General features: G+C 39.5%; 1 protein-coding gene across 4 annotated transcripts in view; it reads left to right on the top strand.

Moving 5' to 3' along the window:
• SERAC1 (serine active site containing 1) overlaps positions 1 to 14311 on the top strand; it is a 60674-nt gene that overhangs the window by 28614 nt on the left and 17749 nt on the right. For all 4 annotated transcript variants that reach the window (XM_073894161.1, XM_025866387.2, XM_073894160.1 and 1 more), the window contains 4 exons: positions 1432 to 1553; positions 2558 to 2686; positions 8479 to 8592; positions 10600 to 10762. In XM_073894161.1, coding sequence (XP_073750262.1) covers positions 1432 to 1553; positions 2558 to 2686; positions 8479 to 8592; positions 10600 to 10762 — 528 coding nt within the window. The remainder of the gene's footprint in view (positions 1 to 1431; positions 1554 to 2557; positions 2687 to 8478; positions 8593 to 10599; positions 10763 to 14311) is intronic.

Raw genomic sequence — 14311 nt, 5'->3', positions numbered from 1 at the left:
CTTATAAGCTTGTTCACTGTGGGTGAAGACTTAGAATAAAAATCTTTTTTAAAAATCTACCTTCCAGGGGCGCTCAGTCAGTTAAGCATCTGCCTTCAACTCAGGTCATGATCTCAGGGTCCTGGGATCGAGTTCCTGCATAGGGCTCCCTGCTCAGCAGGGAGTCTGCTTCTCCCTCTGCCCCCCCCACCCTTGTGCACACACACTCTCTCTCTCTGTCTCTCAAAATAAATAAAATCTTAAAAAAAATATCTACCTTCCAGGACTCCATTTCAGACTTACTATATCAGAAAAATCAGAGTTGGAGCCCAGGCATGTAGATTTTGGGAAAGTTCCCCACTTGATCTTAAAGAACTCATCCAGGTCATGAACTGACATTATTAAAAATAATGCCTGCTTCAGTGGTTGTAATTTTGTTTTCGATACATAGCTTAGTCCATTTGGGCTGCTATCACACAAAACTGTAGACTGGGTGGCTTATAAACAATAGAAAAAGAATTTTTTTAAGAATTTATTTATTTGTCAGAGAGAGAGAGAGACAGAGGCAGGCAGAGGGAGAAGCAGGCTCCCCGCCGAGCAAGGAGCCCCATGTGGGACTCAATCCCAGAACCTGGGATCATGACCTGAGCCGAAGGCAGATGCTTAACCGACTGAGCCACCCAGGCATCCCTAGAAATTTATTTCTTACGGTTCTGTAGGCTGGGAAATCCAAGATCATAGTGCCATCACCACCTTGATGTCTGATGAGGACCTGCTTCCTGGTTCATACATGACCGGCTTTTTACTGTGTGTCCTCACATGGCAGAGGGGACAAGGGATCTCTCTGGGTCTCTTTTATAAGGACAGTAATCCCAGTCATGGGGGCTCTCAAAGGTTCCCACCTCCAAATACCACCATGACATCGGGAATTCTGTTTCAACATATGAATCGGGGGGACACAGTCATTCAGAGCAATACATAAAGGCTGGACTGGTTAAATCATGAAGGCTCAAACAAAGTACCACCATCTGAAACCTCACATTATTCATGGACATCAAGGAATGCAGAACACCACACCATACCAGGGACAGTAGATCTCAGTGCAACCTCAGGTTTTTTTAAGTAGTGATCAAAACAGTTTTTAAACCTAGAATTATTACAAAGAAAAGGAGAAGTTAAATTGGTTCTGACCTATCAGTTTTCACATTTGAAGTTCAGTTCTTCAAAAGGTTAGTTAGACCGCGATATGCTTACATATATGTTGAGAATTATGAGATCAGGCATGGAAATGTTGGATATCTGGCTTACCGGTAGTGTAAATGCAGTTGTGATTATGAAAAGAGACGTGGGAAATTTTGAATCACAAAATTATAATTTAAAAATTAAATGTTCATTTAATTCTTGAAACAACTATAAGCTAATTTGGGTGCTAATAACATACTTTTACAATAGATTACCAGTATAGGATAATTGCTCAAGCCTGTGATCTGAGAACTCTTATTGGTTTGGCACGAAGCAAAGAGAGTGATCTTCGCTTTTTTCTTCCACCACCTCCTTTGCCATCTTTAAAAGAAGTAAGTAAATAAACTAGTCCAGTGAGTGAAAAATAGATTAATATATCATCTTCACTTTGGGTGCAAAGTAACCATTCGAAAAGCAGTCTGTTGGCTACTTTTCACAAGCAGGTAAACTAGATGGAAACCTGAAATTGTAGTTCCTATACAAAGATTTCTTGATTTATCAGGAGATGTTGTTTCTCTTGTGTTATTTTCCCCTTTGGGGCATTGTGAATCTCTATACACCAGAAGGTAACTTCATAGCCAATCGACATTGATGAATTAGGCCCTAGTTCTAATATTGCTGTAGATCAGTTTTTCTCAACACTACTGACATTTTGGGCCAAATAATTCTTTATTGTGGAAGGTTGTTCTGTACACTGTAGGATGTCTAGCAGCATCCGTGGTCTACTCCCTAGATGCCAGTAGCAGTCCCCTCAGTTGTAACAACCAAAACTATCTCCAGTACTGCTTAGTGTTTCCTGGGGTGCAAAAAGCTCCTGGAGAACCACTACATGTAGATACTAACATATCACTCTGCATAGGTTTTTACTAACCACTACATATAGATATTAATGTATTACTCCACGTAGATATTAATTACTAACCACTAATAGGTATTAGAGTGTGCTTATTCACCTTTCCAAGGCTTTCCTAGAAAATGAAAATGTGAAAACTTGCAGTTATTGAAAAATAGAAAAATGAATATGCTAGATGTAAGTTATTAGAGAAAATCAGTAATGAGTTCTGGATTTATAGAAGCAAGGTTTAGTTAGAAAGAGTGTAATAATCCATTTTGAGTCAAGAGCTAAACTTTGCAATAGGCTTTCAGACTGAGGTAGCAGACATAGAAGTACAGAACTCATAATTGATTCTCTATGTCCTTAGGTGGGCAACAGTTTTCAAGACTAAAAGCACTAATTTATCTTTGCTCTTTTGTTTTGGCTTTGATTCTTTGGGTACTTTTGTTGTATTCAGTTGTTGAGCTTAATTATGAAAAATTTCCTTTCCTTTTATTACAGGATTCTTCCATTGAAGAAGAGCTCAGACAGTTGCTGGCTTCTTTACCTCAAACGGAGCTAGATGCGTGTATCCAGTATTTTACATCTTTGGCTCTGAGTGAAAGCAGTCAAAGTCTAGCTGCTCAGAAGGTTAGCTCATTTATTCATTCAGTAAATATTTTGGAGTGCCCGTCCACCCTTTCTAGGATACTGTGCCAGGGGCTAGCACTTAGAACCTTAGAACAGTCATCCATTCAGGAACAGAATAAACATGTTGGCTCCTGGTTGTGTGCCAGGCACTGTTAGGGATGGGGGGGAGACAGGTAAATAAACAAAATCACAGAATGTATAAGAGAGATATGGGTTACTCCGAGAGCCCTTCACTCTGCTTAAGAAGTCATGTAAAGCTCCATGAAGGTCACTCTGAAGTTACATCTTGAAGAATGAATAGATAGTAATTTACAAGGTTTTAAATACCATCTATATGCTATTGATGCCTAAAGTGATACCTCTAATCCTATATTCTAACCCAAGCTCTAGATTTAAACATTCAACCTTCTCCTTGTTGTCTCTGCTCGGATGTCTAATTGATGTCCCAAACTCAACATGTTGAGCCCACCCTTCCTCCACTAAGCTCTTCTTCCTTTAGCCTTTTCATCTCGGTAAATGGCACAGCACCCACCTAGTTGCTTAAGCTAACGGCTAGGAACTCTTGTTCTTCCTTCCTTCCACATTCAGCCAATCTGCAGTTCCTGCAAACTGTCCCTTCAAATACAGCCTGAGCCCGTTTGCCTCACTATCTGCACTGTAACCATGTCCCCCTGGCTGCCATCATCTCTTTCTCATACTGTCCTGTTCTTTGATCTCGGCTCTGTTCTTGCTGTTGTTTTTAAAATAATTTTAAAGTCTCTTTCAGTGTCTTCTGTTATTTCAGTTTGTTGAGGTATTAGTCTCTGTTTGGGGTGGCATTGACTCTCATATTAGATTGTGGGTTAACATGGGTTATATATTTTTACTGTGAATTTGTCTTTAGCTGAACAGATTTTCTGTGGGAGTCCCAAGCACCCTGGATTGTAAATCTGTCCTCACAGAGCAGCCTTTGTGTTTACTTCTGTTGGATACCCCAGGGGTTTCACTGTTAATGGACTAGTTTCATATTCATTCCCTGGTTTGGGATTTCTGTGGCACACAGGGAGTATAAATTCAACACATCTGTAGATAGAATAGCCTTAGGGTTGATTTCTCATCCAAAGCCCCAAGCAGAAACAGGCTTTTCTCATTGCTTTCATGGGCTGGTGGGCAGAGTTTTCTAGATTCTCTTAGAGGGCAAACTTTCCAGGGCCTTGCCTTTATATAGGTATCTCAGATTTAATTCCCATTGAATGTGAGACCCAAAACCACATCTCTTGCACTGAAAAGTGGCAGAATCCCATCCAAGGAGCCTGTAGGCATTTTATATTAGTCGCCCCGTGCTCAATGTTTCTGCTGAAGGTTCTGTTTTCAATCTGTCACCTGAGGACTCTCCTTTATTTCTTCTTCCCATTCTCTTTAGAACTTGGCTGTGTTTTAAAATAGCTTGTATTATATTTCATTAGACATTTCTAGATGTTTGTAGTGGGAGGGATTCACTAGAAGCCACGTTCAGCATCTTGCTGGATCTAGAAAGCTTCCTTATCACATCTCCATCATCTCAGACACCACAGCAAGCTCCTTACTTGTCTCTCCAGTTGTATGCCTTCACAGCAGCCAGAGTGATTAAAAAAAAAAAAAACACAAAACAAGACATGAATTAGATCCACTCATTCTCCTGCATTAAGCCTTCCAAATGGCTTCCCATTACATGCTAAGTCTGAGCCCTTTACTTTTTGTGATCAGGGCATGGACTGGCCATTGTTTATCAGAGTGGCTCCCCTTGGAGCGGTGACCAAATTGGTAAGAAGGTGCCAGTAGGCAGTTACAGGATAGTAAGTTTGTGTCGTGGCAGATGGTGTGCAAACAGGGAGCCTGAGAGCAGGTCAGAAGGGCGCAGGTCAGCATGCCCAGCTGCACGTGCCATCTTGTCAGAGTCCTCAAAGTACTCTTCAGGGTCCTTCACACCTTGGGAGTAAGACTACCTTCACACGGGAAAGCCATTCTGATTGAGGGCTTTATGTTCTTTATGTCCTTCACCTCTTTGGTTAGGTTTATCTGGCAAGGAAGAAGTCAAGCTTTCACTATTTGCAAACAACATGCTACTCTCTATAGAAAACCCAAAGGACTCCACCAAAAAATTGTTAGAACTGATACATGAATTCAGTAAAGTCACAGGATACAAAATCAACATACGGAAATCTGGTGTATTTCTATACACCAGTAATGAAGCAGCAGAAAGAGAAATTAGAGTCAATCCTATTTATAATTACACCCAAAACAATAAGATGCCTAGGAATAAACCTAATCAAAGAGGTGAATGCTTTTTAAAAACAACAACAAAAAGCACATCTTTAATTAAACATTAAAAAAATATTTAATTTAGTTTCAGTTCTGAGGCCCCATCAGTAAGCAACTCCATTTTAGTTGTTCTCATCGCCTCTCCCACCCTGCCACCCCATCATCCTCCCCCGCGCCCCATTTAGTTAGGTTTCTCAGATTTTTTACTTACCAAGAAGTTGTGAGTGAAGAGATAGGAGGGGTGTCCATCTAGTTTTTACAGATCTGCTAAAACTGCCCTGTGACAGTCTCCAAGCACCTTTCAAGGGGCAATATGCTGCTTCTATACAAAACTACCTCCTCAGGAGGTTACTTAGCCTTAGCAGATAACCTACACAGCTGTTTCGTTTTAGAGCAGAGCTTCTTAAGCTTTGTATGCCTTGGATCCCCCCGGTGGTTTAGTGAAGTCTGTGGAATTATTTCTAGATGCATAAAACACAATACATAGGATTACAAAGGAAACCGATTATATTGAAATAGTGTTTTAAAAATAATTTTTGTGGTATAATACATGTACTCCTTATTGATGCCTTAAATAACAATACATTTAATTAGCAATAATTGCGCCTCAGATACATTTAAAACAGGAAAGTTGAAGTTTATTTTTAAAATATTTTAACTGTTTTGAAATAATTTCAAACTTCAGAAATTGCAGAAATAATACATTTCACTAAGATTCACCAATTATTACTATTTTGTCCCATTTGTTTTCTGACCCCCAATTTACTGCCCATCTCTCTGTAGATATATTTTATATGTCTGTTCACATGTTATTTACTATTTTCCTCCCTGAACCATCTGAGAGTTAGATGTAGAAATAATGTCCTATCACCTCTAAAGACTTAAGTGTGTTGTATTTCTGACAACATGGACCTTTTGAGATATGACCACAGTACAGATATCAAACTCAGAAAATTAACATTGATAGAATACTGTGATCTAATATAGACTCGATGTTTGAATTTTGCCAAGTATCGCAGTAATTCTTTTATGGCAGCTTATTGTTTGTTTTTTTGTTTTAAATCTGATCCATGTCTAGGATGAAACATTGCATTTGATGGTCATGTCTCCTTTTATCTGGAAAAATGCTTCAGCCTTTCTTAGTCTTCATGTCATTGACATTTCTGAAGAATACAAAGTAGTGGTTTGCAGAATGTTCTCAATTTAGTGTGTCTCACGTGTCCTCAGGGTTAGAGTCCGCTTATGCATTTATTGCAGGAACACAGCAGAGGTGATCTGTGTCCTTCCCACTGTGCCACATCCAGAAGCACATGATGCCAGTTGGTCCCCTTGTTGCTGATGTTAACTTGCCAGGTTTCTCTGCTTTAATGTTAATATATATTTTGTTTGTAATGAATATAGGATCTGAGGGGAGAGGGGATGTTTGAGACTATTAGTCTATCCTGTTCCTCTTCAGACTTTCAGCCATTGGTTTCAGTATCCTCTCAATGAATCGTGCCTGATAATGTTTATTCTTGGATGGTTGCAAAATGGTGATCTCCCCCCTGCCCAACTCTATCCATCCCTCTTTACTTCTGTCTACTGTAAGGAAAAGCTTTCCTTCCGCCCTCCTTCCTTCCTGATCCATGGATCCAGGGGCTCATGGATTATTTTATTCACTGGATTATAACCCAGTACCACTGTTACTCATATTGATGCTCAAAGTGTCTCAGATTTGGTGTGGAAACCCCTTCAGGTTGCCTCCTGTGCCTTTTGGAATTGTCTCCATTATTTTTTGAGGACCTCCTTATTTTCTGGCATTAGAAAACATTCCAGACCCCATCTTAAACTTTCTCTGCTCCAGCTCTGGAGTCAGCTGAATCTTCAAGAAGCCCTGGTTCCTTCTAGGGAAGGAACAACCAGTGGTCGTTAGAAACCACCTTTTGGGTGTAAGCTTGCTCGTTGCTACTGGTTTTGCTTTTAGACCCTTTCAGCGGACAGAGTTGGGGAAAATTGCAATTTCATGTGGTTCAATTCAGTGTGTAAATTTTGCTTCTTAAAGACATCACTGTGAATGCTGTTGTTGCTGGGCTGAATAAGAATATTAAACGAGGACTAGTCTGTCCATGTATGGGTCTCAAGTAATTGCTGGTAGGTGGACACTAGATGGCAATGTCAATTCTGGGTCACCAGTATGAGGATGTGCAGTTGGCATTCAGAGGAATGAAGATCCTAGTGTTATTTTCAGAAAGCTCCAGCAAATGAGATGTGATAGGAAATTACCTGCGCTCTCTATTGCTGACAGAGTCACACAGATTGCTATAGTTACTATGGTTTATTGTCTGTGTTTATAATTGAATGCAATGCAGAATTTCTGTGAGATGTCAGGAATAAAGACATAACGTTTTTCCATCCAAGCATATGCCCTCCCTACCCTGAATTCTATCTACCCCAGGCGCTTAAGGATGTCCCTGGGTCAGCAGTTCCTATTTTAGAATGAACATCATGCTTACAAACATTGCTGCAGTGAAGGAACCTATACTTGTATATCTTTGCCTTTGTGTGTAGGATGAACTGTTGAAGGGCACAGGTGCTTGCAATTTAGACAGCTGTCCTGAGTTGTCCTCCACAGAAGTAGCAGGGTAATAGGAGTGCCTGCTTCCCCACCCCTCTGATAGATGAAACTGTTCTTTCTCATGTAGTGTCACCATGCATGCTCTCATAAGAGCAGTGTTGGGCATCATGTCATAGATTCCCTTTCCTAGGAACTTTCTGTTTATGACTGTTGCTCATTTTTCCGTAGCATTGTTGGTGTTTTTGCCACTGATTTGAAGGGAAGTGTTGTATACTAGTGACATTAGCATTTGATCTATGGCAAGAGTTGAAATTTTCTTTTCCCCGTTTATTTTTTTCTTTAATTTTTTTTATTATGTTCAGTTAGCCAACATATAATACATCATTAATTTTAATGTAGTGTTCAACGATTCATTAGTTGTGTATCATACCTGGTGCTCATCACCACACGTTCCCTGTTTGTTCTTATATTTCACTATCTACGAGGGCTAGTACACACTCCTGTTCTGTCTCATGGTTTTCCTAGCTCTTCTGCTTATTCTTCCATATGAACTTGAATTTCAGTTTACGAAGAATTGAAAGCTCTCTGATCATTCTCATCGGTTATCTTCATTTTAAATTTTTCCAGTAATGCCTTTTCTCATTATTATTTTGATTAATAGACTTCAAGTAGACTCTGCTATGACATCATCTGACAGTAGAACATTATGGCCAACCCTGGGCTTTTCTTGTTAAAGAATTGTGTGTTAGTCTTCATACTTTGAGAGAAGAGGACACAGAGGAGAGAAGTAAGAAAGACATAAAGATTGCCTCTTCTAGAAATGATTCCTTATGTTTTCTGTTCTAGTAAGCAGCTTCCAAAATATGTCGTGTATAGCTCAGGGATTTTTTTTTTTTTTTTTTTGTCAAACAAAAAATAAGAGTCACTCTTTTTAGTAAACACCTTAATTATCTTTCAGGGTGGCTTATGGTGTTTTGGAGGAAATGGACTTCCTTATGCTGAAAGTTTTGGAGAGGTTCCTTCAGCTACAGTGGAAATGTTCTGTTTAGAAGCTTTGGTAAAACATTCTGAGGTAACTTACATTTTCAAAATGTGGTTTAGTTTTTATGATCACAGTGAAAAAATTGTACATGTTGGCTCAGTCAAGCGAAGTAACCCTCATTTTTTGTAGAAGAAAAAAAAGCTTTTTGCTCGTTTTAAAATTTCTGCTTTTCCCCCATTTCATTATTAGAATTGATAATCCTAATTTAGCACCAATACATGTATTTCATTTTTGCCAAGTAGTTCTAAAAATGTATTTAATCTTAATTGTACATAAAGAAAACAACCCATTGTCTAAATACGGCATTGACCTTTGAACTATGCTATCTCCTGCTGCCTTTCTGAGATCATTTTTACAAATAATATTACCAGGTAGTTAGTTTTCAGTAAAACATCTGCTAGAGATGCAGCATATAGAAAAAAAGTAAATATTTGGATGACTATACTCTTGAATTTTAACCAGAGCATGTATTAGTGGTTTTTAAATTTTTTGGCATTTATGACTTTGCTGTCATGATCATAGTTTGATTTTATTTATTTATTTATATTTATTTTAAAGATTTTATTTATTTTTAGAGAGAGCGAGAGAAGGGGGAGGGGCAGACGGGAGAGAGAGAGAGAGAGAGAATCTCAAGCAAGACTCCCTGCCAAGAGCAGAGCCTGACATGGGGCTTGATCTCAGGACCCTGAGACCATGACCTGAACTCAGATCAAGAGTTGGATGCCCAACTGAGCCAGGTGCCCCCTGGTGCCTTCTTGATTTTAAAAAGAAAAAAGCAACAAACTGTGGTGCTCAAATATGAATGCATAAAAATCACTCAGGAAGCATGCTTAAAAGTGCATATTTCCTGGTCACCTTTAGCAATTTTAATTTAGTAGATGTGGGGTTATGGCCAGAAATTTGCATTTTAACAGGCATCCCTGGTGAGGCTGCTGGAAGTGGTTCATCCCACATCGTGAGAAGCCCCATCCTAGAACTCTTAAACTCTCCAGTTTAATTTTGGGAACCATTAGTCACGGCTCAGAAGCATTTTTGGTCATGTCTAGTTCCCACCAGTGGAGTTAGGAATTGAGTACAAAGCAGAGGTATTAGCATTGTAGTTCAAAAGGGCACGTGGGAAAATGAGCTGGAGTTTTTACAACTTCAGACTAGTTTCTGAAGTAATAGATGCATCTTCAGTGGAAAGTACAGTGCGTGGAATACCTTTCCAGAAACCTCTCAAGTCATTACATATCTCACTGACGTATGTCTAAAAGACATACTTCTAAATGCACTTAAAATGTGATAAAATTCAATAAAAATTTGGAGAATGGATATTGTTGCATATATGTGACATGGTGTCATGTTAGTACAACTGGTGATGGGAGGGGCCCAGGCCATGCCAAGTGACCTTGGCACCTTGTGAGGACTTATAACAGTATTACATATTTCCTTTGGCTTTCTTTTATCTCTTTTCTCCATTAAAAATTCACATCCCTTTTTCTTTCTTTTTTATTTTCACTACTTGATCTTTCTCTTTAAAAACTGTTCTGACTCCTGAGTTTTAGGAGAGCCCCATAGCTGTGGACTTGTGTGGGGTGGTGTGCAGGGCCGCAAATGGTGCTTATCTCTGGGAGTTCTTGTATGCAGAAGCAAAATCTGCCACTTGTATGGAGTTTTTTTTCCCTGTTACCAGGTGGCAGCATTCTCAAGCAGAGCAAAGCTTTTTAAGGTAGTTTCAAGCCAGCCAAAGTATCACTATAAATTGAAACAATTCTATAATAATGACATCATCAGGTTACACATCCTACCAAGAGCTCAACAGAATAAGAATTAAAATTCCAGAAGTCCTGGTGAGATACGTCTTCATTTTTTCAGTGATTTTGAATCACCTCTAACATAGGGGTTTGCTTATTTATTTAAGTAAGCTGACATGAGAGTTTTAGGTAGGTCTCTGTCCTTGAGTAGGAGCCCCCTAGCTGTGCCATCACATACTTTGTCACCTGGTTAGTGAATTTGTGCAACATAAAGTGAGCTTTTATTAATTTGTTGTGCTAGATATCTACACATTGTGATAAAATTGAAGCAAACGGAGGCTTGCAACTACTTCAGAGGCTGTACCAACTTCACAAGGATTGTCCTAAAATACAGAGAAATATAATGCGTATCATTGGAAATATGGCTTTGAATGAACATCTTCATTCTACTATAGTTCGCTCAGGTAACACTTTTATATGCTGAGTATTTTGGATTTGGTCCTTTGTTCTTCTCCCACCTCCACCCGTCATGATACATTAATTTTTTAATAGACTTAAGACTTTGCTTTAGGGTGACTTATGGGTCCTTAGAGCATGTCATTTTATTTTAGTAGGGGCACGGAATTGCTTGAGACATGTGGATAATCCACATCTAAGATAATCAGAGTGTGGATAGTCACAGGAGAGTAGTTTTTTTTTTATTTTTTTATTATGTTAATCATCATATGTTACATCATTAGTTTTTGATGTAGTGTTCCATGATTCATTGTTTGTGCATAACACCCGGTGCTCCATGCAGAATGTGCCCTCTTTAATACCCATCACCAGGCTAACCCATCCCCCTACCCTCCTCCCCTCTAGAACCCTCAGTTTGTTTTTCAGAGTCCATCGTCTCTCATGGTTCATCTCCCCCTCTGACTTACTCCCCTTCATTCTTCCCCTCCTGCTATCTTCTTCTTTTTCTTTTTTCTTAACATATGTTGCATTATTTGTTTCAGAAGTACAGATCTGTGATTCAACAGTCTTGCACAATTCACAGCGCTCACCATAGCACATACCCTCCCCAGTGTCTATCACCCAGCCACCCCATCCCTCCCATCCCCCACCACTCCAGCAACACTCAGTTTGTTTCCTGAGATTAAGAATTTCTCATATCACTGAGGTCATATGATACATGTCTTTCTCTGATTGACTTATTTCACTCAGCATAACACCCTCCAGTTCGATCCACGTCATTGCAAATGGCAAGATCTCATTCCTTTTGATGGCTGCATAATATTTCATTGTGTCTATATACCACATCTTCTTTATCCATTCATCTGTCAGTGGACATCTTGGCTCTTTCCACAGTTTGGCTATTGTGGACATTGCTGCTATAAACATTGGGGTGCACGTACCCCTTCGGATCCCTACATTTGTATCTTTGGGGTAAATACCCAGTAGTGCAATTGCTGGATCGTACGGTAGCTGTATTTTCAACTGTTTGAGGAACCTCCATACTGTTTTCCAGAGGGGTTGCACCAGCTTGCATTCCCACCAACAGTGTAGGAGGGTTCCCCTTTCTCCACATCCCCACCAACATCAGTCGTTTCCTGACTTGTTAATTTTAGCCATTCTGACTGGTGTGAGGTGGTATCTCATTGAGGTTTTGATTTGGATTTCCCTGATGCCAAGCGATGTTGAGCACTTTTTCATGTGTCTGTTGGCCATTTGGATGTCTTCTTTGGAAAAATGTCTGTTCATGTCTTCTGCCCACTGCTTGATTGGATTATTTGTTCTTTGGGTGTTGAGTCTGATAAGTTCTTTATAGATTTTGGATACTAGCCCTTTATCTGATATGTCATTTGCAAATATTTTCTCCCATTCTGTCGGTTGTCTTTTGGTTTTGTGGACTGTTTCTTTTGCTGTGCAAAAGCTTTTTATCTTGATGAAATCCCAATAGTTCATTTTTGCCCTTGCTTCCCTTGCCTTTGGCGATGTTTCTAGGAAGAAGTTGCTGTGGCTGAGGTCGAAGAGGTTGCTACCTGTGTTCTCCTTTAGGATTTTGATGGACTCCTGTCTCACGTTTAGGTCTTTCAACCATTTGGAGTCTATTTTTGTGTGTGGTGTAAGGAAATGGTCCAGTTACATTCTTCTGCATGTGGCTGTCCAATTTTCCCAACACCATTTGTTGCAGAGACTGTCTTGCCATTGGACATTCTTTCCTGCTTTGTCAAAGATAAGTTGACCATAGAGTTGAGGGTCCATTTCTGGGCTCTCTCTTCTGTTCCATTGATCGATGTGTCTGTTTTTGTGCCAGTACCATACTGTCTTGATGATGACGGCTTTGTAATAGAGCTGGAAGTCCGGAATTGTGATGCCGCCAGCTTTGCTTTTCTTTTTCAACATTCCTCTGGCTATTCGGGGTCTCTTCTGGTTCCATACAAATTTTAGGATTATTTGTTCCATTTCTTTGAAAAAAACGGATGGTATTTTGATGGGGATTGCATTGAATGTGTAGATTGCTCTAGGTAGCACTGACATCTTCACAATGTTGGTTCTCCCAATCCATGAGCATGGAACGTTTTTCCATTTCTTTGTGTCTTCTTCAATTTCTTTCATGAGTATTTTCTAGTTTTCTGAGTACAGATCCTTTGCCTCTTTGGTTAAATTTATTCCTAGGTATCTTATGGTTTTGGGTGCAATTGTAAATGGCATTGACTCCTTGATTTGTCTCACTTCTGTCTTGTTGTTGGTGTATAGGAATGCCACTGATTTCTGTGCATTGACTTTATATCCTGCTACTTTACTGAATTCCTGTATGAGTTCTAGCAGTTTTGGGGTGGAGTCTTTTGGGTTTTCCACAGACAGTATCATATCATCTGCAAAGAGTGAGAGTTTGACTTCCTCTTTGCCGATTTGGATGCCTTTGATTTCTTTTTGTTGTCTGATTGCTGTGGCTAGGACTTCTAATACTATGTTGAATAGCAGTGGTGATAGTGGACATCCCTGCCGCGTTCCTGACCTTAGGGGAAAAGCTCTCAGCTTTTCCCCATTGAGAATGATATTCGCTGTGGGTTTTTCATACATGGCTTTTATGATATTGAGGTATGTACCCTCTATGCCTATACTCTGAAGAGTTTTGATCAAGAAAGGATGCTGTACTTTGTCAAATGCTTTTTCTGCATCTATTGAGAGGATCATATAATTCTTGTTCTTTCTTTTGTTAATGTATTGTATCACGTTGATTGATTTGCGGATGTTGAACCATCCTTGCAGCCCAGGGATAAATCCCACTTGGTCGTGGTGAATAATCCTTTTAACGTACTGTTGGATCCTATTGGCTAGTATTTTGGTGAGAATTTTTGCATCCATGTTCATCAAGGATATTGGTCTGTAATTCTCCTTTTTGATGGGGTCTTTGTCTGGTTTTGGGATCAAGGTAATGCTGGCCTCATAGAATGAGCTTGGAAGTTTTCCTTCCATTTCTATTTTTGGGAACAGTTTCAGGAGAATAGGTATTAATTCTTCTTTAAATGTCTGATAGAATTCCCCTGGGAAGCCATCTGGCCCTGGGCTTTTGTTTGTTGGGAGATTTTTGATGACTGCTTCAATTTCCTTAGTGGCTATAGGTCTGTTCAGGTTTTCTATTTCTTCCTGGTTCAATTTTGGTAGTTGATACATCTCTAGGAATGCACCCATTTCTTCCAGGTTATCTAATTTGCTGGCAGAGTTGCTCATAATATGTTCTTGTAATTGTTTGTATGTCTTTGGTGTTGGTTGTGATCTCTCCTCTTTCATTCATGATTTTGTTGATTTGGGTCATTTCTCTTTTCTTTTTGATCAGTCTGGCCAGGGGTTTATCAATCTTGTTAATTCTTTCAAAGAACCAGCTCCTAGTTTCGTTGATCTGTTCTACTTTTCTTTTGGTTTCTAGTTCATTGATTTCTGCTCTGATCTTTATTATTTCTCTTCTCACAGGAGAGTAGTTTTTGCCATGATAACCATCTAATTGTTTACATCATCTTTGATAT

Source organism: Callorhinus ursinus, unplaced genomic scaffold (assembly GCF_003265705.2).
Source record: "Callorhinus ursinus isolate GAN/ISIS: 27379988/994484 unplaced genomic scaffold, GSC_fseal_2.0 scaffold6, whole genome shotgun sequence".
Lineage (NCBI taxonomy): Eukaryota > Metazoa > Chordata > Mammalia > Carnivora > Otariidae > Callorhinus > Callorhinus ursinus.
This window is presented reverse-complemented; position numbering and strand designations above follow the sequence as displayed.